Consider the following 26,949-nt stretch of genomic DNA (forward strand, 5'->3'; position numbering starts at 1 on the left):
GGCAAATTTCCGCACATCTATCCTACATCTGTCTTTCCTCAATTTGAATTTATGCCCTCTCAGGTGATTTTTCTGAGCTAGAGGAAGAATCCCATCAGCATTGAGCATGCTCAAACCATTCAAGGCTTTGTACACCTCTATCAGATCACCCCGCTGGTGCCTAGTTTCCAGACACTGTAATTTGCAAAACTTAAGCCTTTCTTCGTAAGAGAACCCCTTTGTCCCATTCACCAATCTACTTGCCCTTCTCTGTACTCGTTCCAGCAGCTCTACATCCTTCCTGAAATGAGGCCTCCAGGCCTGTATACAGTACTCTAGGTGTGGCCTGACCATTGCCTTATACAAGGGAATAATCACCTCCTTATCCCTGCTAGAAAAATTCCTATATATCATTGACAATACACCATGAGCTACTCTTGCAGCTCGTCTGCACTGCTCAGAGAACTTCATATCTGCCTGCACCACCACCCCCAGGTCCCTTTCATTCTCTACCACTGTCAGTGTAGTACCACAGAGTTGATACGTTGCTCTGGGGTTGCTGTTTCCCATATGTAGTACTTTACATTTGTCAATGTTAAACTTCATTTGCCACCTCGAAGCCCATCTGCTCAACCTTTCCAAATCCTGTTGCAGCAGCATAGTGTCAGTAGTGTCCTTGACAACCCTGCCAACCTTCGTATCGTCTGCAAACTTGGACATTAAGCCTGATATACCATCATCAATATCATTTATAAATACAGAAAACAATAAAGGCCCCAATACTGAACCCTGAGGGACTCCACTAATAACATTAGTCCACGATGAGCAGTGTCCATTGATTACCACTCTCTGTCTTCTCCCCCTCAACCACCCCTTTATCCATAGCAGCAACTTGCCTCCAATGCCACACTGCTCCAATTTGTGCAGCAGTCTTCCATGTGCAACAGTATCAAAAGCCTTTCTAAGATCCAAGTATATAATATCAAAGTTATTCCCTGCATCCAGTTCTTTTGTGACTGCATCATAGTATCCAATCAAATTGGTCAGGCAAGACTTCCCCTTAACAAAACCATGCTGTGTCCTAGCTATAACTGAAGTCTTGTCTAGATGATCCTGCAGTGCTTCTTTCACCAGTGCCTCCATTAATTTTCCGGGAACAGAAGTTAAACTCACAGGTCTATAATTACTTGTGTCAGCCTTTGATCCCCCTTTGTGAATTGGGGTCACATTTGCACATCTCCAGTCAATGGGTACCTCCCCTGAGTCCAAGGAAGCTCTCATAATTATGGCTAAGGGTTTGCTTACCTCCTTTGCTGCCTCCTTTAATATAACTGGATAGATCCCATCCACCCCAGGTGCCTTTCTTGTGTTTATCTTCAACAATTTCTCCTCCACTTTGCTCTCAGTTATTACAAGATTCTCTAGCTTACTGCTAGAGTTGAATACACCTCTGGCATTCCCCTCGCTGAATAACTCCTCATGTGTGAATGTCGATGCAAAATATTCATTTAGTTTGTTAGCTACCCGAGCAGGGTCATCAACAGTTGACCCATCGATCTCAAGTGGACCAATCTGATTCATCCCCTTCCTTCTAGAGTTTACATAAGTAAAGAACTCTTTGCTGTTTTTCTTCGCATCCCTTGCCAAGGATCTCTCGTAATCTGCCTTCGCCTGCCTAACCTCCTTTGTAACTTGGTTACAGATCAACTTGTATCTATCATAGGCGTCCGTGTCACGTGTTAATTTGTATGTATCCCATGCATTTTTCTTCTCTGCCATATGCCTCATTAGTTCATCTGACAACCATTTAGGCCTAAACCTTGAACAATATTTCTTAGTTGGTATGTAAAGCCTAGTAGCTTCCACGATAAGTTCTTTGAATGCTTCCCATTTTGAATTTGCTGTTGGCAATATCATCAGTTGATGCCACTGTATAGAATTTAAATACTGTCTCAGTCCATTGTAGTCGCCTTTACGAAAGCAATACCCCTTCCCTTTACCCCTAATGGTAGTTACCTCTTTGAGTAACTCCCACTTCAGCACACTGTGATCACTGCCACCAAGTGGTTCATTTATCTGCAGATTCTTAATGCATGAAGAATCACTACTGATAATCAAATCAAGAGTATTACTCCCTCTAGTTGCCTCCCGAACATGCTGATGTAGAAAACAATCATCCAATAAATCCACAAAAGCCTTGCTACTGTGTGAGTGACCAGCCCCCAAATTCCAGTCAATATCTGGGAAATTAAAATCCCCCATTATAAGACTCTCTGATTTACTGGCCCACTCTATTTCTCCGAACAGTTTCTTATTATACTCATCAGAGTCATTAGGCCTATAGCACACTCCTACTCTCAATTTTGATCTCCCAATGCTTATGTCACACCAAACTGACTCGACACTGCACTGTCCAGCGATGTCGACTGGCTTCACTTCCTTGGATTTTATGTGTTTTTTAACTAATAGCATAACCCCTCCTCCCTTCCTATCCTGTCTATCCTTTCTGTAGACATTGTACTCCCCAAATTCCAGTTCTGCATTTCTTATATCTGTGTGACACCACGTCTCTGAAATCCCCACAATATCTGCCTTTGATGTTTTGAGCAATACCTCAAATTCATCAAATTTATTTACTAAACTCCTAGCATTGGTGTACACACAAGTATACATGCACCTGTTCTTTTTCTTAGCTACCCTAACACAACCCATGTGTTTACTTGTACCCCAATGATTCCCAGCAGTCTCTGAAATATCCTGCATCTTATTTTCCAGGCTGCGGCTCATTCCAATAGAAGCAGTGCAAGAATCACTTTCACCTCTGCCAGTGGCTACTGTTAATCTATTAGTCCTTGTATCCCCCCAATCTAGCAGTTTTCCGACCCACCTAACATTGCCTCGATAGCATCAGCAAACATTCTTGCACCCTTTCTATTTAAGTGTATCCCATCCCTGTAGAAGCAGTCTCTCCTGTTAACAAGTACAGACCAGGCTGAAAAAAAATTCTACCCCTTGAGCCCTGCACAATCTTTCCAGGGCCGAATTGATTGACAGGGCTCTCATCATATACTCCCTCCTATCGTGTCTGGGCAGAATTGCAGACACTTTCAATTTCAACCCTAATTCACGGCTTTTTTTCATCAGTGACCTGTACTTGTCAAGTAATTCCGCCGGTCTTCTACTCTTAATGTCATTAGTGCCAACGTGTACAACTATATCACCTTTTGTGCCCTTAAAAGATGATATCCGCTCTACAACGTCATCAACTTTTGCCCCTGGCAGACATACCCTGGTCCTATTCCACCTATCCTTTTTACAAAGCATGTTTCCCGTTTCCCTGACAATAGAGTCACCAACAACTACTAGTTCCTTTGGGACCAGCATCTTTGCATCCCTTGCCAAAGATTTCTCGTAATCTGCCTTCGCCTGCCTAACCTCCTTTGTAACTTGGTTACAGATCAACTTGTATCTATCATAGGCTTCTGTGTCAAGTGTGAATTTGTATGTATCCCATGCATTTTTCTTCTCTGTCATATGTCTCATTAGTTCATCTGACATCCATTTAGGCCTAAACCTTGAACAATATTTCTTAGTTGGTATGTAAAGCCTAGTAGCTTACAAGATAAGTTCTTTGAATGCTTCCCATTTTGAATTTGCTGTTGGCGACATCATCAGTTGGTCCCACTGTATAGAATTTAAATACTGTCTCAGTCCATCGTAGTCGCCTTTACGAAAGCAATCCCACTTCAGCACACTGTGATCACTGCCACCTAGTGGTTCATTTATCTGCAAATTCTTAATGCATGAAGAATCACTAGTGATAATCAAATCAAAAGTATTACTCCCTCTAGTTGCCTCCCGAACATGCTGATGTAGAAAACAATCCTCCAATAAATCTACAAAAGCCTTGCTAGTGTGTGAGTGACCAGCCCCCAAATTCCAGTCAATATCTGGGAAATTAAAATCCCCCATTATAAGTCTCTCTGATTTACTGGCCCACTCATTTCCCTGTACAGTTTCTTATTATACTCATCAGAGTCATTAGGCCTATAGCACACTCCTACTCTCAATTTTCATCTCCCAATGCTTATGTCACACCAAACTGACTCGACACTGCACTGTTCAGCGATGTCGACTGGCTTCACTTCCTTGGATTTTATGGATTTCTTAACTAATAGCATAACCCCTCCTCCCTTCCTATCCTGGTCTATCCTTTCTGCAGACATTGTACTCCCCAAATTCCATTTCTGCATTCCTTATATCTGTGTGACACCACGTCTCTGAAATCCCAACAGTATCTGCCTTTGATGTTTTGAGCAATACCTCAAATTCATCAAATTTATTTACTAAACTCCTAGCATTGGTGTACACGCAAGTATACATGCACCTGTTCTTTTTCTTAGCTACCCTAACACAACCCATGTGTTTACTTGTACCCCAATGATTCCCAGCAGTCTCTGAAATATCCTGCATCTTATTTTCCAGGCTGCTGCTCATTCCAATAGAAGCAGTGCAAAAATCACTTTCACCTCTGCCAGTGCCTACTGTTAATCTATTAGTCCTTGTATCCCCCCAATCTAGCAGTTTTCCGACCCACCTAACACTGTCTTGATAGCATCAGCAAACATTCTTACACCCTTTCTGTGTAAGTGTATCCCATCCCTGTAGAATCAGTCTCTCCTGTTAACAAGTACAGACCAGGCTGAAAAAAATTCTACCCCTTGAGCCTTGCACAATCTTTCCAGGGCCGAATTGATCGACAGGTCTCTCATCATATACTCCCTCCTATCTTGTCTGGGCAGAATTGCAGACACTTTCAAATTCAACCCTAATTCATGGGTTTTTTTCACCAGTGACCTGTATTTGTTAAGTAATTCCACCGGTCTCCTACTCTTAATATCATTAGTGCCAGCGTGTACAACTATATCACCTTTTGTGCCCTGAAAAGATGATATCCGCTCTACAACGTCATCAACCTTTGCCCATGGTAGACATACCACTTATTGTTCTTCTGTTCTCAGTCCTGTTATGATACTATCTGGATCATGGATGATGATCAGATCTAGAATATTGTTACCCTTGTTACTCTCTCTAACATGTTAATATAAATAATAATAATCATCTAGTTGATTTTAAAAGTTTATTCACCATGGTGAATTTCTCTTCTGATCAAAAATGAATAAATTTAAATCACCCATAAAACAGCATTCACACTTACTCACCCATTCCAGATGTATATAGAGGCTTTCATCATACAGTTCATGATCTTGTGGTCTAAAGCATACCCTCACTCTCATTTCTCCATTTGCTTCTAGCTATTTTACACCAGACAGATTCAGTGTTTGGCTACGTAAGTTCTAAATCTGGGAATGATTTTGTTCCACTGAGGCTGCTTTTGATAAGGAGTGTAATACTACCTCCCCCCCCTTCCCCACCATTCCTATTTTTCTTGTCTTTTCTAAGCATATTATACATTCCATAGTGAAATTCATTCTGTCATATTTCTGGGTGGCACAAAGTTTCTTTTAGCCGTATTAGTGTAGGCTTTAGTTTTTAATATCTATAAATGAGTGAGTTTGAACTCTTAACCAGAAGCTCAAATTCCAAAGGTTACTACTGTACATACAATTTATGCTAAATGTTCTTCTGTTGTTTACTGCCCTAATACATCCTTTGAAGATATGTAAGTTTCATGCCCTAGCATTAGCTTACCCTTCATTTAAAACATTGCTATGCTCAGCACATCTGCCAAACATCAGAAAGCTCCTAGCTTTTGAAGCCACATAGCAGAACTGTTGATATATATATATGTGTGTGTGTGCATGCGTGCGTGCGTGCACGTGCAAGAGTTACTCTGACCCATATCATCATATATATGCTTATCTACAAGATGTGATTAAAAAAGTTCAGGGACCGATGAGTTATTTTATTAACCAGCAACTTCTCATCAAATTTTGTTTTAAATTAGGGAAAAGTGCAACAGAAACACACAAAGCTTTACAAATAGATTTTGGAGAAGAGGCTATATGTTTTTCAAAGACTCTTTAGTGGTTTGCCTTGTTCAAAGAGAGTTGCTGGTCCATTGAAGATGATCCATGCTTTGGCTACCTTTAAGCCTAAAAACTAATGATTCAGTCATTTATGTTCATGATCTGATGAAAGAAGGATCAACATTTGAACCATATTCAAAGTTGATAGTGCATTTGGTATTTCTTAAGAAATATCAATATTTTAACCCAAAATTTGAGTTAAAATTTGATTCTCAAAATTTTGATTTGAGAGTGCAATGCCAGTTTGTGCCCCATTTCTTCATTGATGATCACTGAGTGGCAAGTTCTCATATGTCAAGATCTTCATCAACATACTGCTGACCCACACTTTATTTCTTCCATCGTTCCTGGGACAAATTGTGGGTGTGTGACTGTGACCTGGAAACAAAGATCCAGTCCTCTCAATTGAAGACTCACTCTTTTCCAAATTCCAAAAATTTCAGCATGGCAATCTTGATAAATTGCAAAAGTCATGTTTATCATATTTTGATCTGCAGGACATTGTTCATTATGAATTTGACCTGCAGGACATTGTTCATTATGAATTTTACTCACATGGTTAAACTGTGAACCAGGAATACTGTATTGCTGTAGGCCCCGAGTGCCAAGCGTAGTGATTCAGGCGACCTTACAGCGAATTTTCTAGTGTGCTAATTATTATAAAGAGCTTATTTTTTGTGTGAGTTTTTGCGATCTCCTTAAACTCCTATTGCATATATTAATAACATTTAGCACATTAAAACTTACTAATACAGAAAGGAAAGTCACCTTTCTTTATATTAATCACTTACTAACCCCCCTTTTTTTTCCCCACTCGGTCACTAGGTGGCATCGCTCCTGCCTCCACATGGCGGGGCTGGAAACCTGGGAGGAAAAGCTCTCACTCCCAGTGCAAAAAAGGATCAAACAGCATTGATTCTGACAACAAAGTCACAAAATTCTCTAACATGGCCCAATCAACTCAAGAATGTGAAGAAATTTGTACAAATGGCCAAAAGGCAAAAAACCGATATATATATATATATATATATATATGAGATACCCACTCCAAAGTATCTCATCATTCATTCTACGGGTGAACAGTCCACTGGAAAATTATCCCCTTTCCTGAATACAAAAATGTCTGGAAAGCATAGCTGGAACTCCAAAAGCATTAAAAAGATTAAAATCAGGCAACCTACTAATTGAGACAGCCAATATATGACAGTCAGAGCAACTAATGAAAATGTCCACTTTTGGTGGAATTCCAGTATCAATTATACCCCATAATACTTTAAACACCTCGAAAGGAGTAATCTCTGAATGAGATCTCCTCACTATAACAGAAGAAGAAATATTACAAGAAATGAAAACCCAAGGAGTCATTCATGTTAAAATAATAACGGCCAAAAAAGAAGGAATAATCATCCAGACCAGAAATATCATTTTAACTTTCAACACTCCAAGTCCAGCACATGAAAGCAGCACGTGAAAGCAGGATACTTGCTTTGTCAAATCCGACCCTACATACCAAATCCTATTCAATGCGTTATATGTCAAAAATACGGACATTCATAAACAACATGCAGAGGAACAGCAATATGTGCCAAATGTCCGAGAAAACACCAACCAAGAATGCACAACCGAGCACCCTAAATGCCCAAACTGTAGTGGAAGCCACACTGCCTACTCTCGAGAATGCGAAAGATGGAAACGGGAAAGAAAAATCCAAAAATACAAAGCAGAACACAAAGTTACATACCAGGAAGCCAGAAAGACGATACAACCAGCCAACACAAGGAAACCTACCTAGGCACAGATAGCTCAAGTAGTACAAATAACCCAGAACCAACAAACAACAGGATCACAAACCGAAGTCACAATCGCACCAAATGAATTGTTGTTGGATTGGGCATGCAAATGGCTCATGCCCCCAAAACAGCAGAAATGAGAACAGGCGGCAAACACCCCTATCTCAGTTCCACCAACAGTAATTTCGCCGCTGCAGGGAAAAACCAAAGAAGATACCTCCATAATAATGCACCGTGCTGCTGACCAAATGAACACAGCAGGAAAAACACAACAAGAAGAGCCCATTCTAGAAATATTTGCCGAGGAAGATATGGACACTGGAAAGCCATATTTTCCTAAAAAAGACAAACCACGGACAGAAAAATTTAAAACAGTAACGAGAAAACAACCAGAAAACTCATCTAAAACAAAACAATGAGTAGTACCTGTATTCAGTGGAATTGCCGAGATTTTCGTAAGAATGTTGACGATGTTCTTGATTTAATTTCTCAATATCACCCGATATGTTTCTGCTTACAAGAAATGTATCTAAAACCTGACGATACAATCTTAATCAAGAATTACACTATACATAGACGAGACCGAATAAATAATTCTATAGCCCACGGAGGAGTAGCAATCCTTGTCAATTCTCACATACCAGTCCAAGCAGTCCACCTACAAACTACTCTTAAGGCAGTAGCAGTACATATAGCAACAAGTAGTTTTATAACAATAGTATCAATATATTTACCCCTGAACCAAGAAATAAATTACGAAGACTTAGAAGAACTAATAGATCAACTACCCCCCCCTCCTTACTGTATAATGGGGGGATCTAAATGGACATCATCCTTTATGGGGAAATACTGATTTTAATAAAAGAGGATATCAAATAGAAAAAGTAATAGATGCCAAAAATCTGATCCTCCTGAATAGTGGAACACACACGCACCTTCCAACAGGAACCGGCTCAGCAATAGACTTTACTTTATGCTCTCCAGCATTATATCCTGTTTTAGAATGGACAGTTCATGAAGAACCATTACACAGTGAGCACTACCCCATTATTGTCACTTTAACAAAAGACACTCTATATCAATCCAGACAAAAACCAAATGGAAATTTCACAAAGCAGACTGGAAAAAATTCAAAAATTTAGCAGTAATCGAACAACAGAGAGTCCGACAAGTAACCATTGACCAAGCAGTACAATATGTAATGAATCAAATTAGCCAAGCAGCAGAACAATCAATACCAAAAACGTCTTCCAAACTTCCTCTATTCCCAAAGCCTTGGTGGAATGAGGAATTTACCCAAGCAAAACAAGATAGAAACAGAGCATGGAATATTTTTCGCAATACATTTTAAAAAAATGAGAGCAAGAGCAAGATATGTCAGACGGGCATGCAGGAAAGCCTCCTGGATATGTTTCGTCTCAACCATAAATAGAACTGCAAATACTAAAGCAGTTTGGGATAAAATAAGAAAAATGAACAATAGATACCAAAATTTAGTACATCCAATTATCAATTGGCAAGGACAATACATCACTGATCCAAAAGAAATAGCAAATGCTTTAGGTGAAACATTTGCCAAAATATCTGCCACCACATCCTATTCACCGGAATTCCAGAAATATAAAAATCATCAAGAAAAATAACTTAAAATTCTTCACAAAATATGTAGGACAATATAACCATCCATTAACTTTAATGGAACTCCATAAGGTACTGTCACAAACAAAACAAAGTGCAGAAGGTCCAGATGGCATCAATTATATAATGATAAAGAAACTCAGTGAAGAATCTTTACAATCTATACTTCTTTTGTACAACAGAATTTATATGGAACAAGTGTTTCCTAAGCGAGGACAATTGCATGTGGCATCATGCAATTGTCCTCGCTTTCCCAAAACCTAGCAAAGATCCTACTAATCTAAACAGCTACCATCCAATAGCACTCACCAGCTGCCTAGAAAAGTTAATGGAAAAGATTATAAATTCAAGATTCATGTGGTACCTAGAAAACCATAACCTTTTGTGCCCAGTGCAGTGCAGTGCAGTGTGGCTGCAGGAAACATAGATCAACTTTGGACCTCTTGATTAAAATAGAAAACAACATACGAAATGCTTTCAGTAGAAAACAACATTTAGTCATGATATGCTTCGATATCGAAAAGGCATACGATACAGCCTGGCGCTACGTCATTCTCCCGGACATATATAACTTAAACCTAAGAGGACATCTCCCTGTTTTCATCCAGAACTTTTTACAGCATCGAACTTTCCAAGTACGAATACAAACTACACATTCAAAGGTCTTCCTACAAGAAGAACGAATATCACAGGGATCAGTCTTCAGTGCTACCTTGTTTGCAATAAAAATAAACTCTATAACCCAACATATACCATTATCAATAAATACAGTTCTTTACGTAGATGATTTCAGTATCTCTTTCCAATCCCAAAACATGAGAACAATAGAATGCCAGTTATAAGGTGCAATAAACAAGGTCAGCAACTGGGCTCAGGAAAATGGTTTCATGATCTCCACACAAAAAACTATAGGTGTGCACTTCTGTAGGAAAAGAAACCTTCACTGGAATTAAAACTTAATGGACAGTTAATCCCAATCAAGCCAACTATAAAATTTATTGGACTTATTCTTGATAAAAAAACTAACTTTTTTGGAACATATAAAACAACTAAGAACAAACTGCCTCAAGAAACTAAACATTTTGAGTCTTGTCCGCAACGACCTGGGGTGCAGATAGAGTTAATCTCTTGCGATTATACAGAGCCTTCATAAGATCTTGACTAGACTATGGAGCCCCTGTGTATAACTCAGCCAAACTGAGTGCCCTGAGGTGGCTTGATCCAGTGCACCACAGCACTTTGCGAACAGCTTTAGGAGCATATCGCACCTCACCAGTCCACAGCCTATATGCAGAGACTCATGAACCACCACTACAACTCCGGAGACAAAACTTGCTGTTATACTATGCTGCAAAGATAAAATCAATACCTGACCACCCCGACATGGACAATCATACATGGACTAAGTTTGGAAAACTTATATAGAGCACATCCAAATGCTAACAAACCAGCAGGCATATATTTAAGACACCTAATCCAGCAACGTAATTTAGATCTCAGTCAGATAGCAATTTCTCCTAAAATTCCATATCCACCTTGGGATACCATTCAAACGATATGCGATCTCCATATGCATAAATGGAACAAGGATTCCCTACGTACACAAAATTTCCAACAATTACACGCAGCCTACAGAGACCAACATTATAATTCTACCTTGATGTATACAGATGGTTCCAAAACAGAAACCAAAGTAGGAAAAGCAGCCAAATTCCTGAATACCATCATTTCCAAACTACTTCCAATTGAGTGCAGCATTTATACGGCAGAACTAGAGGCTATACAACTAGCCATGAACCATATAGGGCATGCAGGAAATCGTTTGCTCGACTTTCTACTCGACTGCCCTAACTCTACACGAGAATGTCAACATCGCCAACAGAATAATATTTACAGATTCGTTCAATGCTCTGCAAGCCTTAAAGGATAACACCATAAATACCCATCCGACCGTATGTAAAATACATAACATGCTATCAAAACTAGCAAAGCAAAAGCAAAACATGAGTTTCTGCTGGGTTCCCGGACATGTAAGAATAAATAGTAATGAACAGGCAGACCAAGCAGCAAAACAAGCAGAAAGCCCAATCAACAATACCATAAAAATACCATACCTGGACTATAAAATTATAATTCGAAATAGTGGCAAAAAACAGTGGCAACAAAAATGGCAGGAACAGGCTGGTAACAAATTATTACAGATAAAACCGTTGTTACAACAATGGAAAACCATTACAAGAACCAACAGACAAGAAGAAGTTATACTTAGCAGATTAAGAATAGGACACACCAACATTACCCACTGCTATCTGCTCCGAGCCAAATCTCTGCCTCAGTGTTCTGACTGTCACACAGTGCAAACAACTGTGTGACAGTCGTTTGCTCGACTTTCTACTCGACTGCCCTAACTCTACACGAGAATGTCAGATTACCTTTAAATTCTTAAAAGGAATGGACACATTTTCATTACAAACAATATTGTGAGATAAATCTAATATATCCAAAGTATTCCAGTTTCTGAAACGCATAAACTACTACAATTTGATATAAAAATCATAACGAAAGACATCATTGAATAAGCCATAAATCATAAGTTTGGCACATTATAACCATAGAAGCTGATGCACCAGTAAAATATCCAATCCAACCAACCAACGTATTGCTGTAAGAACTGCTTCATAGTATGAAGCAGTTCTACAGAAATTGAAAAATGCTGTTCAGAGAAAGCAGCTGGAAAAGTGAGCCTTCAGGAATTGGCACTTGCATCATGAAAATGTCCCTCCACATTTGGTGCTTGTGGTAGTCCCCTTGAAAGGTCATAGGTTTAATACAGAGGAATTTATTCAGAATGCAACATCACACAGAGACTGTTAGCAATTCCAAAACAAGCAGCAGCCTGGAAAATAAGATGCAAGATATTTCAGAGACTGCTGGAAGTCATTGCGGTACGAGTAAACACATGGGTTGTGTTTGGGTAGCTAAGAATAGGAACAGGTGCACGTATATTTGCGTGTACACCAATTCTAGGAGTTTGATAAATAAATTTGATGAATTTGAGGTATTGCTCAAAACATCAAAGGCAGATATTGTTGGGATATCAGAGACGTGGTGTCACACAGATATAAGGAAGGCAGAACTGGAATTTGGGGAGTACAATGTGTACAGAAAGGATAGACAGGATAGGAAGGGAGGAGGGGTTATGCTATTAGTTAAGAAACACATAAAATCCAAGGAAGTGAAGCCAGTCGACATTGCTGGACAGTGCAGTGTCGAGTCAGTTTGGTGTGACATAAGCATTGGGAGATCAAAATTGAGAGTAGGAGTGTGCTATAGGCCTAATGACTCTGATGAGCATAATAAGAAACTGTACAGGGAAATAGAGTGGGGCAGTAAATCAGAGAGTCTTATAATGGGGAATTTTAATTTCCCAGATATTGACTGGAATTTGTGGGTTAGTCCCTCACACACTAGCAAGGCTTTTGTGGATTTATTGGATGATTATTTTTTATATCAGCATGTTCGGGAAGGCAACTAGAGGGAGTAATACTCTTGATCTGATTATCAGTAGTGATTCTTCATGCATTAAGAATCTGCAGATAAAGTAACCACTAGGTGGCAGTCATCACAATGTGCTGAAGTGGGGTTTACTCAAAGAGGTAACTACCATCAGGGAAAAAGGGAAGGGTTTTTGCTTTCATAAAGGCGACTACGATGGTCTGAGACAGTATTTAAATTCTATACAGTGGGACCAACTGATGATGTTACCAACAGCAAATTCCAAATGGGAAGCATTCAAAGAACTTATCTTGGAAGCTACTAGGCTTTACATACCAACTAACAAATATTCTTCAAGGTTTAGGCCTAAATGGATGTCAGATGAACTAATGAGACATATGGCAGAGAATAAAAATGCATGGGATACATATAAATTAATGGGTGACATGGAAGCCTATGATAGATATAGGTTGACTGTAACCAAGTCACAAAGGAGATTAGGCAGGCAAAGGCAGATTATGAGAAATCCTTGGCAAAGGAGGCAAAGAAAAACAGAAAAAAGTTCTTTTCTTATGTAAACTCTAAAAGGAAAGGGATGAATCGGATTGGTCCACTGGATATTGATGGTTCAACAGTTGAGGATCCAGCTCAGGTGGCTAACAAACTAAATGAGTAGTTTGCATCTACATTCACACATGAGCAGTTATTCAGGAAGGGGAATGCCAGAGGTGAAGTAAACTCTGGCAGTGAGCTAGATGATTTTGTAATAACTGAGAGGAAAGTGGAGGAGAAATTGTTGAGGATAAACATAAAAAAGGCTCCTGGGGTGGATGGGATCTATTCAGTTATATTAGAGGAGGCAGCAAAGGAAGTAAGTAAACCCTTAGCCATAATTATGAAAGCTTCTTTGGACTCAGGGGAGGTATCCATAGACTGGAGATGTACAAATGTGACCCCCAATTCTCAAAGGAGGATCAAAGGCTGACACAAGTAATTATAGACCTGTGGGTTTAACTTCTGTTCAAGGAAAATTAATGGAGGCACTGGTTAAAGAAGCACTGCAGGATCATCTAGACAAGACTTCAATTATAGCTCGGACACAGCATGGTTTTGTTAAGGGAAAGTCTTGCCTGACCAATTTGATTGGATACTATGATGCAGTCACAAAAGAACTGGATGCAGGGAATAACTTTGATATTTTATATTTGGATATTAGAAAGGCTTTTGATACTGTTGCACTTGGAAGACTGCTGCACAAATTGGAGCAGTGTGGCATTGGAGGCAAATTGCTGCTATGGATAAAGGGATGGTTGAGGGGGAGAAGACAGAGAGTGGTAATCAATGGGCACTGCTCATCGTGGACTAATGTTATTAGTGGAGTCCCTCGGGTTTCAGTGTTGGGTCCATTATTGTTTTCTGTATTTATAAATGATATTGTATATCAAGCTTAATGTCCAAGTTTTCAGATGATACAAAGGTTGGCAGGGTTTTTAAGGACACTACTGAGGCTATGCTGCTGCAACAGGATCTGGAAAGGTTGAGCAGATGGGCTGAGAGGTGACAAATGAAGTTTAACATTGAAATTTAACGTAACAACTCTGTGGTACTACACTGACAGTGATAGAGAATGAAAAGGGCATAATTGTGCAGGCAGATATGAACTTCTCTGAGAAGTGCAGACGGGCTGCAAGAGTAGCTCATGCTGTCTTGTCATGATATACAGGAATTTTTCTAGCAGGGATAAGGAGGTGATTATTCCCTTGTATAAGGCAATGGTCAGGCCTTATACAAGGGAATAATATACAGTACTCAAGTATACAGGTCCTCCTGTATAATAATATACAGTACTCAAGGTATACAGGTCCTCCAGACCTGTATACCTTGATTACTGTATACAGGTCTGGAGGCCTAATTTCAAGAAGTATGTAGAGCTGCTGGAACGAGTACAGAGAAGGTTAACAAGATTAGTGAATCTTGTTGCCCTTCTCTGTACAAAGGGTTGCTCTTACTAAGAAAGGCTTAAGTTTTGCAAATTACAGTGTGTGGAGACTAGGCACTGGCGAGGTGATCTGATAGAGGTGTATAACGCCTTGAATGGTTTGCGCATGCTCAATGCCGATGGGTTTCTTCCTCTTGCTCAGAATAATCACATGAGAAGGCATAAATTCAGATTGAAGAAAGACAGATGTAGGATAGATATGCAGAAATTTGCCTTTTGCCAGCGGGTAGTTGTTTGGTGGAACAGACTTCCATCCCTTGTTGTGGACGTTGATAGCCTAAATAAATTTAAGGCTCAGCTGAACAGGTATTTCGAATGTACGGAGGGGTGAAACGGAAGTGTTTTTATTTATTTATTTTTTTTTGGCTGGTGCTGCATAAGCTTGCTTTCTTGCATCATATGCCTCTACTAATGCTAATGACCCCCTGATCCCCCAACTAGCAGTTTCCCTGAACTCTTAAGACCTCTTCAATGATATTGTACCCCTGCTCCACCTTTGTCCAAATGTATTCCTTCAAGTAATACCCCGACTTACGCGAACTCAGAGTTACGCGGTTCTTGATTTTTTCATTTGGCAACGCTGCCGCCCACTATCTTCAAGGTCGTTTTTCATATGTTATCGATATATGGTGCGACGGCGGAGAATGAGAGCGAAAGATGAATAAAATTCAACTTTGCTGCTTTTATGTTTTTTATATCAGTGAAGGGGAAACACATTTCACCATAATAATGTAAAAACCAACACAATTCCAGCTATCGGTATAATCGCAAATGCAATTAGATCGAGTTTACTACCAGTTTGTAACAGATTTCACTAGCAGAAACGCAACTGGATTTTTATTGTTTTATGGTAGTAACCCCTAGAAATGTGAGGTGTTAATAGTGTATCTCTGCCTTTATGGTGTTGTTTATTCAGTTGCTACATGCGCGCAGCTTTGTTTATGCGTATCAATGCGTGCCTCCTCGTTTTGTAATCGTGCTTTATTCCCTAAAAATGAGTAAAATACTTAATTAAAAGGTGTGAAAAGGAAGCGTCCTGGTGAAGACACTGCAGATTCAGAGAGAAAAAGAAAAGCAATTGTCGATAAACAGAGGCGGACTGGATCAAAAATTCTTACCCGGGAAAATTTATAGTGGCCTCATACTATGTTTATGGCCAAAATCACACCGGCCCACCGGGGTTTCCCCGGTAAGGCTTATGGCCAGTCCGCCTCTGTCGATAGAGAAAAAATATGAAATTGTGAAACACTTTGAGCGAAATGAAAGACCATGTGATATTGCACCTGCTACAGGCCTAAATGAAGCAACGGCGAAAAGCACATGACAATTGCAAACTTGACAGGTTGAAAATTGAAAAGGGCTCAATTGTAAAGGGCTTAAAAATTTTAGAAAACGTAGACTCCAACGAAGAACGCGTTATAGCTACAAAGCAAGGAATAAAAAAATTATTAGCTTGCTACGACGAAATTCTGCATGAAAAAAAGAAGGCGCTATGTCGTCAGACGAATTTGTTAGATTTTATGAAGCCATCGACATCGAAATAACTTTTTTACGTAAGTCATTTGTTTTTTTAATACATATTTTGTATTAATATGTATAAAGAACTGCAATTTTATTAATATTTTTCTTCTAAACTAGTGTTTTTGTTAGTCCTTGGTCCCAATTAAGCAAAATTTATATGTATTTATATGCAAAGTTGTACCCCGACTTACGCGAATTCGACTTACGCGATTTTCGTCGAACCCACCTATCGCGTAACTTCGGGGTATTACTGTATTTTGAATAGGTTCCTTCTATATACAAGTGCAGATCACATGCTTTAGGATGTCTTATTTTCAAGATATCATCTTTTAAAAGGAGTGTGGGATTCATATAGCATTCCAGACCTATATAATAGACAGCACAACTGACCAGTTAGGTTTAAAATATCGAGATCACTGTTTTAAAGTGGGATCGTCTCAATTTAGGGAATTTTGTTTCTCTCCATACTAACAAAGACATACATCTCAGAGTTTGAGATAGCTTTGTAAACTTTCAGTACATATCCAAGTTATGGATATGTACTGAATTGTATATGGATATGTACTCTGATTCATGATTTACTCTCATTTGCATCTAAAGGACTCCATGGCAAAGAGAAACTGAAAGGAAAGAATTCCATAATTTTCTAAAACAACAATATTCAGTTCACCTGGAGATCAGTTTTAACAATGCATAACAATTTCTAGATCCATCAGTAAAAACTGAAAAATAGTCAGTTATAACTGCAACTCAAATCACCCCTCCCCACAGACGGGCACCTCTGTAGCCAGGTAGGCAGGAGCAGCAGTGCGTAGCACACACTTCTTGATTAGACCGGGGCTCGGGCCCATGACCACCAAATACGGAGGATGCGGAAAGGTCAGGGAATGACCTTTCCGCATCCCCGGAAAGGTCATTCCCTTTCCGGGGATGCGGAAAGGGAATGACCCCGGAGCAATATGGCCTTAGTTGCTAATGCTCCCAAAAACTATATAATAACAACAACAACCCCCACAGAGCATAAAAGCAAAAATAATCAATAGCCTCACTCCAAAGGTCATCTATGCACATAGCTCATGGCTCCTGAAAGTCAAACATTCCCAAAATACTTAAATCCCAACCATGAGCGAATATACCCCATCCAGTTTATGAAGAAAAAAATGGACAAAATGATATAAAGCTTCAGTAGTCTGGTGAAGAGTTTCACACTCCCTTACCAACCAGGTGTTGATAGAAAAAGCAGGAGTAGCCAGGAAGCACTAAATAAAAGTCTAAAATGAATAGTTTGCAGGACATGACAAAGAGACCCAACTGGACAACATTAATAGCAGTGATATTATGTGGAATAGCCCTCTTGCCATCATTCCTAGCTATAGAGGAGCCCCAACAGGAGAGAAGAGAGTTCACTGAATCTTTTGTAATGCAGGACAACTCTTCTTTTAACATCAGCAATAATAGAAGGGTCAGCATTTCTCCCCAGTGGTAATTGATTTCCCTTCATCGTTCAAAAATAAAGACGACAGCATACCCCTCTACTATCCAAAGAAATTAGTCATCGACAACAGCTGGTCAGTGTCAAACCTAGAACATTCAATATAAATGCCAGTCACACCTATCTAGGGGAGGTAACAGTTGTAGAATTCTTGGAGCACATTAAAGCCAAGGATAATGTTAAACTGGCCCACTAAGAATGTGGTGGGCCAGCTTCACAAACAGGCTAGCTGATACTTTCATTAAGCTTTTTGAAAGGGTCCAAAGGTAGGTAATATGCCTGGTGAGATCAGCAAAACGGAACTCATATGAGAAAAAAAAACTTCAAATATGTGGGCTGCAGAGCTTGGAAACAAGAAACCTTGGAGGAGATTTGATTAAGATATATAAAGCTTTTGAGAAGTGAAAGTAAAATGAATGAAGGCAAAATTTTGCTGTTATAAATGAGGCCAGAACTTGAGACCATAAATTCGAATTGCAGTAGGAGACTGGGTTGCGAGAAGTTTTGTTTTGGCCAGTGAGTTATTAATTATTGGAATAAGTTGTCTCCACAGGTGGTTTAGGCTGACCATTTGGGGAAATTCAAAGCTCAGCTGGATCAATACTAACAGCAGGAGGGAGTCAAATTAGTGGCTTATTAATTTTTGAACAGCTGGCAAAAAAAAAAAACCTTCCTAGGCTTCCTTGCACCATATAGATAACACCAACATGAAACAAAAATAATAGGAATTCAGCATTCACAACCTACAGCATTCAATCCTTTATCTTCTACTTCTTGGGTTTTTGTTTTTTTTTTTACTGTAGCATTGGGAACAAGTTACTGCTATGGATAAAGGAATATTTAAGCAGCAGGAGACAAAGTAGTTATTAATGGTCACTGCTCTTCATGGGTTAATGTTGTGAGTGGGTCACTTTTGGATGAGCCCATACTGTTTTTAATATTTATTAATGTTTTTGATGTATGCATATAGAGTTTAATGTGTAACACATGTGATATTCTTACCACTGCTGACCATAGAGAAAATTAAGCCTGAAAAGGTTATATGGCTTGTCTCTCCAAGTCAACCTGAAGTTTAATGCCAGTAATGCCAGTTTTTAATGAAATAATCTGCCTATATCTAAAGTACATGGAATAATAAGAGGGAAAATGGAAAACTCCAAAATGCCAATGAGACAGTATGTCTCCTTTCAGACTTCAAGTTATCACAAAATGAAAGTATATAGAATGATTGGAAGAAATTTCAGAAGTGAAAATACTAGATGCCAGTAAGATGGTATATCTCCTTTAAGTTGTCACAAGCTGAAATGACAAATTTAGAGAAGAATAAAATAAAGTCTGCTTAATTGGGTGTGACTGGCATGTTTGTCATACATAAGGAATTAATTGATATACCCAGAAAGAAGTATAAAGATAAATTTGGCCAGTAATGCTCCATATTTCCCCAGGGGCTCACATCTGGTGAGTATGGGCTTGGCTCACCTAGGGTCCTTAGCTGGATATCATCATTCTTCTCTTTCTTGGTGATTTCATTTTACTTCTCCCTCTCTCTCTCTTTTGCCTGGTACAGCATAAGCCTCAGGCTTCCTTGTACCATATGGCTAATAATAATAATAATAATCTCTTCAGGGGGAAAGCTAGAAAGACTCTCCTGCAGGTGAAGGAAGAAAATAGCATTTTGATACTCCTCAACAAGCTTTTGCTGAGCAGTTGTAGCCCCACCATTACAACAACAATTAAGCAAATACATCCCTGAGCATCTGAAGCCATGAAAAATGAACCAAAAATGCCTGGACACAAATATAAATACCCATATACCTTTAGTGAGAATAACTACATAATAATTCTTTTTCAAAATTCATATAGTAAAGGCTTCCAGGTAATTAATATGATATTAAAAATTTTTAAAAAGAAGAACCAAAAAATGTAGAAATTTTGAAAGCTGATGAAAAATTGTAGATGAAAAACATTCCAGACAGTGAAGTAGATTTTAAGAAAAAAGGTACGGAAAACAGCAAAATCTGACTGACAGCATGATCATGCACATACATAAAAAATATATACTATGAGACTAGAATATACTAGAAAAGACCATTATGCCAGGCCAAATGAAATTAAGTAAACACAGAAAAGAATAAAACTGGGACATAATATCAGGTGCAAAGATTAATAAACCTGATAGTTTAAAGAAATTTGTAAATTAAATAGAAAAATAGAAATGAAACTCCACCATGTGGGCAACATAGAAGTAGAGGAATAACTAAAAGAATATTCCAGAAGTGACAAAGTGACAAACTAAAATCACCAGTGAAATGAATGTCTCCTTTACTGGCTTACAGTTACAAAAACTGTAATATATATTTAGTTTATTAAACAGCTAATACAAGTCTGTTACACCTTCAGTTGGGAAATGTTTTAGTGTTAGTAGTGGAAACTGATGCAAGAAAGCAAGCATCAGCCAAAAAAAAAAAAAAAAAATCCATTTTACTTGTCCATTCCCTCCAATAGTTTTGCTAGTTCTTCATTGAATTTATTCAGACTATCCACTTCCACAACAATGGATAGAAGCTTATTCCAGCAGTAACCCACTGGTTGGCTGAAGGCAAACTTCTGCATATCTATTCTGCAACTATCCCTCCTCAGTTTGATTTTATTCCCTCTCGTGCACATAGTCGGAGCAAGAAGAAGAAGGATCCCATCAGCATTGAGTTTGCCCAAACCATTCAAAGCCTTAAATATCTCATTCAGATCATCTTGCAGGTGCTGAAGTCTCTGGAGACAGCAGTTTGCAAAACTGAAGCCTTTCTTGGTAAGACTACCCCTTTGTTCCCCTCACCCACCTCATAGCCCTTCTCTGTACCTGTTCCAGCAGCTCTACATCCTTCCTAAAACAAAGCCTTGAGACCTGTATGCAATACCCAAGATGTAGCATGTTCATTGCCTTATACAATGGGATAATCATCTCCTTATCCCTGCCAGAAAAATTCATGTATATCATTGACAAGACCCCATGACTTGCTCTGGCAGCCTGCCTCACTTTTTTTGACACAGGGCAGTGTCAAAAAAAGTTGCGAGTTAGGATTAAATTTGAAAGTGTCTGCAATTCTGCCCAGACACGATAGGAAGGAGTATATGATGAGAACCTTGTCAATCAATATTGGCTCTGGAGAGATTGTGCAAAGCTTATGGGGTAGAATTTTTCTCAGTGTGGTGTGTGCTTGTTCACAGGAGAGACACTTCTACAGGGATGGGATACACTTAAATAGAAAGCGTGTAAGAATATTTTCTGATGCTATTGAAGTAGTGTTAGGTGAGTTGGAAAACTACTAGCTTGTGGGAGGGGGGAACATAGACTAATAATTAACAATAGCCACAGTCAGAGGTGAAAGTGATTCTTCCACTGCTTCTACTGGAATGAGCAGCAACCTTGAAAGCAAGGTGCTGGGGATTTCAAGGAATGCTGGGAGTCATTATGAAACAAGTAAATACATGGGCTGTGTTAGAGTAACTAAAAGTAATCAAATCACCAAATGTCGATATTGTCAGTATATCAGACATGTGGTGTCACTCAGTTATAAGAGGCAGAATTTGAATATTGGGAGTACAGTGTATACAGATAGGATATGAGGGGGGAGGGGCTGTTCTCTTAGTTAAGAAGCACGTAAAACCCAAGGCAGGGTGTCCAGTTGACATGGGTGGCCAGTACAATGTTGAGTCAGTTTGGTGTGACATAAGCACTGGGAAAGCAAAAAATGAGGGTAGGAGAGTGTTATAGGCCTAATGACCCTGATGATCACAATGAACACTATACAGAGAAATAGAGTGAGCTGGTAAATCAGAATATATTATAATGGGGATTTTAACTTTCTAAATATTGACTGGAACTTGTAGGTGGGTCATTCAGAGACTAGCACGGTTTTTGTGGATTTATTGGATGACTATTTTCTACAGCAGCATGTTAGAGAGGCAACAAGAGGGAATAACACTCTTGATCTGATTATCAGCAGTGATTATTCATGCATTAAGAATTTACAGATAAAGGAGCCACTAGGTGGCAGTAATGACAGTGTACTGATGTGTGATTTATTCAAAGATGTAACTACCATCAGATGTAAAGCGAAGGGATTTTGCTTTCGTAAGGGTGACTACAGTGATCTCAGACAGTTTTTAAATTCTATACAGTGGGACATACTGATGATGTCACCATCAGCAAATAGTAAATGAGAAGCATACAAGGAATTAATCACGGAACGTTCTTGGCATTTCCTATCAACTAAGAAATACTCTTCAATGTCAGATAAACTAATGAGACTCTTGGCAGAGAAAAAATGCATGGGATGCATATAAATTATCGGGTGACACAGAAGCCTATGGTAGATATAATCTGACCTGTAATGTAGTCACAAAGGAGGTCAGGCCAAGTAAAGGTGCATTATGAGAAATCTTTGGCGAAAGATGTAAAGGAAAACAGCAAAGACTTCTTTACTTATGTAAACACTAGAAAGAGAGGAGAAATCAAATTGATCCACTCGATATCAATGGTTGGGCTGTTGATAATCCTGCTCAGATTGCTGAGAAACTGAACAAGTATTTTGCATCTACATTCATGCACAAGGAATTCTTTAGAAAAAGGGATGCGAGAAGTTTATCGAACTTTAACTGGGAGCTAAATGATTTTGTGATAACTGACTGGAAAGTGGAAGTGAAATTAGCATACATTAGCTAAGGCATATAAGCAAACATAACATCAGCCAAAAAAAAAAAAAAAAAAACCCTCACATTTCACCCATCCATCACCCCAATTTTGCCCAGCTCAGCCTTAAATTTATTTAAGCTATCAACTTCCACAACAAAAGATGGAAGTCTTTTTCAGCAATCTGTTCTACAACTGTCTTTCCTCGATTTTATTTTATGCCCCCTTAGTTCTTAATCTGAGCAAGAGGAAGAATCCCATCAGCATTGAGCTTGCTCAACAAATTCAAGGCCTTATACACCTCAATTAGAACACTTCACATGTGCCTAGTCTCCAGGTACAGTAATTTGCAGAACTAAACCCTTTCTTGGGTAGAGCACCCCTTTGTTCCCCTCGCCAATCTTTATGCCCGTCTTTGTACTCATTCTAGCAACTCTCCATCCTTCCTAAAACAAGGCCTCCAGACCTGTACACAGTACTCAAGGTGAGGCCTGACCATTGCCTCGTACAATGGGATAATCACCTCCTTGTCTCTGCTTGCAAAATTCCTATTTTTCATTGACAAAAATCCATCACCTGCTCTGTCAGCTCATCTGCACTGCTCAGCGAACTTCATATCTGACTACACAATTACCCCAGGTCTTTTTCACTTTCCACTTCCCTGAGTATAGTAGCACACAAGTGGTACTGCTACCCATATGCAGTACTTTGCATTTGTCGATTTTAAACTTCAGTTGCCACTTCTCAGCCCATTTGCTCAACTTACCTAGATCCAGTTGGAGTAGCACACCGTCTTTACTGTCGTTAACAATCCTGCCAACCTTTTTATCATCTGCAAACTTAGACATTAAGCCTGATATACCTTCATCAATATCATTGATGAATACACAAAACAACAAGGGCCCAGCACCGAACCCTGGCAAATTCCACTCATAACATTAGTCCATGAAGAGCAGTGTGCTTTGATTACCACCATCTGTCTTCTCCCACTCAACCACCCTTTTATCCATTGTAGCAACTTGCTGCTTAATGCCATTCTGCTCCAATTTCTGCAGCAGTCTTCCATGTGTAACATATCAAAAGCATTCCTGAAACCCGAGTATATGATATCCAAATTATTTTTTGCATCTGGTTCCTTTGTGACCACATCATAGTATCCAATCAAATTGGTCAGACAAGACCTCCTTTTAACAAACCCATGCTGTATCTTAACTATTATTGCAGTCATGTCTAGATGATCCTGCAATGCTTCTTTAACCAGTGACTTCATTATTTTCTCTGGTTAGTTTAACTTGCCAAGTTAAACTAACAGGTCTATAGTTACTTATGTCCCCTTTTGAGACCCACTCTGTGAATTGTTGATATATTTGCAAACCTCCAGTCCGTGGGGACCTTCCCTGAATCCAAGGAAGCTCTCATAATTATGGCTAAAGGTTTATTTACTTCCTTTGCTGCCTTCTTTATGTTTAACTTCAACAATTTCTCCTCCACTTTGCTCTCAGTTAGCTCCCTGTTAGAGTTTGTTAAACTTGTGGCAGTCCTCTCCTTGAATAACTCCTCATGTGTGAACGTAGATGCAAAATACTCATTCAGTTTATCAGCTACCTGAGCATGATCATTAATAGTCAAACCATCCATGTTAAATGGACCAATATGATTCATCCTTTTTCTTCTAGAGTTTACATAAGTAAAGAACGTTTTGCTGTTTTTCTTTGAATCCGTTGCCAAAGATTTCTCATAATCTGCCTTTGCTTGCCTAACCTTCTTTGTGACTTGATTACAGACCAGTTATATTTTCCATAGGCTTTTGTGTCACCTAATCTGCTTTGTGATTTGATTAGAGACTAGCTTATATCTGTCGTAGGTTTCTATGTCGCCTGATAATTTATATGCATCCCATGCATTTTTCTTCTCTGCCACGACCCTCATTAATTCATTGGACATAAATTTTTTCCTTAACCTTGAACAGTATTTCTTAGGTGGTATGAAAAGCCTAGTAGGCTCCAAGATTAAGTGCCTAAAGGATTCCCATTTAGAATTCACCGTTGATAACATCATCAATTAGTCCCACTGTATAGAATTTAAAAACTCTCTGAAACCACTGTAGTCACCTTTACAAAAGCCCTTCCCTTTACCCTTGATGGTAGTTACATCTTTAAGTAAATCCCACATCAGTACACTGTGATCACTGTTACCCAATGGTTCCTTTATCTGCAAATTTTCCTTTAGCCAGTGTGGGTGGTTGATTGCTGTAACATACTTCCATTTGTCATTGTGGAAATTGATGGCTTAAATAAATCAAAGGAAAAACTGGACAAACATTTGGAGTGACTGGATGGGTGAAATGAGAAGGGTTTTTTCTTTTTTTTTTTTGGCTGATGCTGTATAAGTTTGTTTTCTTGCATTGTATGCCTCTACTAATGGTAATGCTAATACACATATGATAGTCTGATGATACTTCCATTGTTAATGTTCCTCATGTTTTTTTTTTTTTTTTTTTATAATGGTCTGATATGGCTATTATGAATTTTGATAATTTTTTTTTTATCAATGCTTCAGCTCCTTTATTTCAATATGAAATATTGTCCTGTAACTTTGTTGTTTCTTATATTTTGCATTTTCATAGAAATGGAAGAATTACCTCAGGAAGTTCGGGAAATGACTAAACTAACTGAATCAGAAACATGGCTATCGGGAGAAATGGATACAAGTCAAGTTTCAGTTTCAAGTCTACCGTATGATGAAAAATCAGAACCAACAACTGCTACTGTCTCTAGTACTACAGCTGAACCTGAAGAAGTGACAGAAGAACCCTCTGAAGAGAAAGGTAGGTCACTGTAAATTTTTATTGTTGCAAATTAATTGTTTGTTTCATACATTACACTCATAAACAGCTCATAATTGTTTTGAAAACATTATGTAGAGTAATGATGATGTTTCTTTTGTAGCAACTGCTTTTATAATTTACAATTCTAGTGAGATTTTTTCCTACAAAAAATGTGTAAAGGTAGTAAACAAAGTGAGCAAAAAAAAAACATCCTTTCTTACCTTTAGATCAGATGTGGGTACCACCATAGTTTAATGAGATCTGGTTGTACTGCCAAGTCCTCTTTTAATGTTTTCTGTATCACCTTAGATTTAACATGAATGAATAGTAACTTCAACATGTAAGTCGTCATTGGTGTTAAAATTATTTTCAGCATTTCTCCCCCACCACCACCACAAACACATACACATTGCATTGGCTGGCCTGGTGAGATCAGAAGCATTGAGTCATACTATTGGTGATGGTGATGTTAGAGAATCATGGCCATTCCATCGAACTGGAAAGATTTCATTCTCATGCCAATGGAATATCCATGACTTAGGAATTTGTGTACAGCTGGCATGAAAATATACAAATGGGCATTGTCATACTGCAGTCTCTCTATTAGTCAACTTGGGTATCAATCTTACCTGCAACATATTCTCATATTGGTTTTGTTGACAGGTATTGCAAAGAAACATGGTTCTAATGAATGACTCATAATAGGTTATATTTTCCAAATCAAAGTTAAAGTGCAAGTTTTACTTTTTCCATAACATTTTAGAAATACAATTATGATATATATACGAGGTGTCATCAAAACAAGGGACATGATTTTGTAGCTCTGGTGAACACTAAGTTTTTAATTGTATTTAGCCACTTTATTGACTTAATTGTTGTATTAATTTATTTCTACAAGTAGCTTATAGTCCTAGTCAAGCTCCTTCGTTTATTTTGAATTTAGATAGTGATTTGGAAAGTTAATACTTAGTGTCCGTAGATTTTACCATTTGTAACATGCTGCCATTGTTACATGATACAGAATAGCATAACGTATATCGCAAACTAGATAGCATTAGCATTAGTTGAGACATATGATGCAAGAAAGCAAGCTTATAGAGCATCAGCCAAAAAAAAAAAAAAATTCTCATTTCACCTATCCAGCCATTCCAAATGTTTGTCTAGTTCAGCCTTAAATTTATTTAAGCTATCAAGCTTGAGTTTAACATAACACTATATAGCAAAACACTTAGCACTTTATTAGAAATATGTTAGCTTAGTGTAATATAGTATAGTAACATCAATTAATCAGTAAAATTTATTAATCTCATTAAATTTCATTGTTAACTAAATTGTACTTAAACAGAATCATGACTCAGACTAGAGCAGCAAAGCAACAGTCACACCAGTGGTGTAACTACCATGTAGGCAGGTAAGACAATTGCCTCCACGCCCAGGCCCCTTAGGATCCTGGCATCTTTGGCTGTCT

The 26,949-nt window shown here is 38.6% G+C and overlaps 1 protein-coding gene across 1 annotated transcript in view; it reads left to right on the forward strand.

The window, feature by feature from the left end:
* The window catches only part of LOC150088120 (uncharacterized), a 1,786,788-nt gene that overhangs the window by 1,461,631 nt on the left and 298,208 nt on the right, over nt 1-26,949 (forward strand). Inside the window, exon 37 of the mRNA XM_090370030.1 lies at nt 25,281-25,481. Coding sequence (XP_090226156.1) covers nt 25,281-25,481 — 201 coding nt within the window. The remainder of the gene's footprint in view (nt 1-25,280; nt 25,482-26,949) is intronic.

This window comes from Mastigoproctus giganteus, chromosome 3 (genome assembly GCF_048544385.1).
Source record: "Mastigoproctus giganteus isolate SK-2022 chromosome 3, ASM4854438v1, whole genome shotgun sequence".
Taxonomy (NCBI): Eukaryota; Metazoa; Arthropoda; class Arachnida; order Uropygi; family Thelyphonidae; genus Mastigoproctus; species Mastigoproctus giganteus.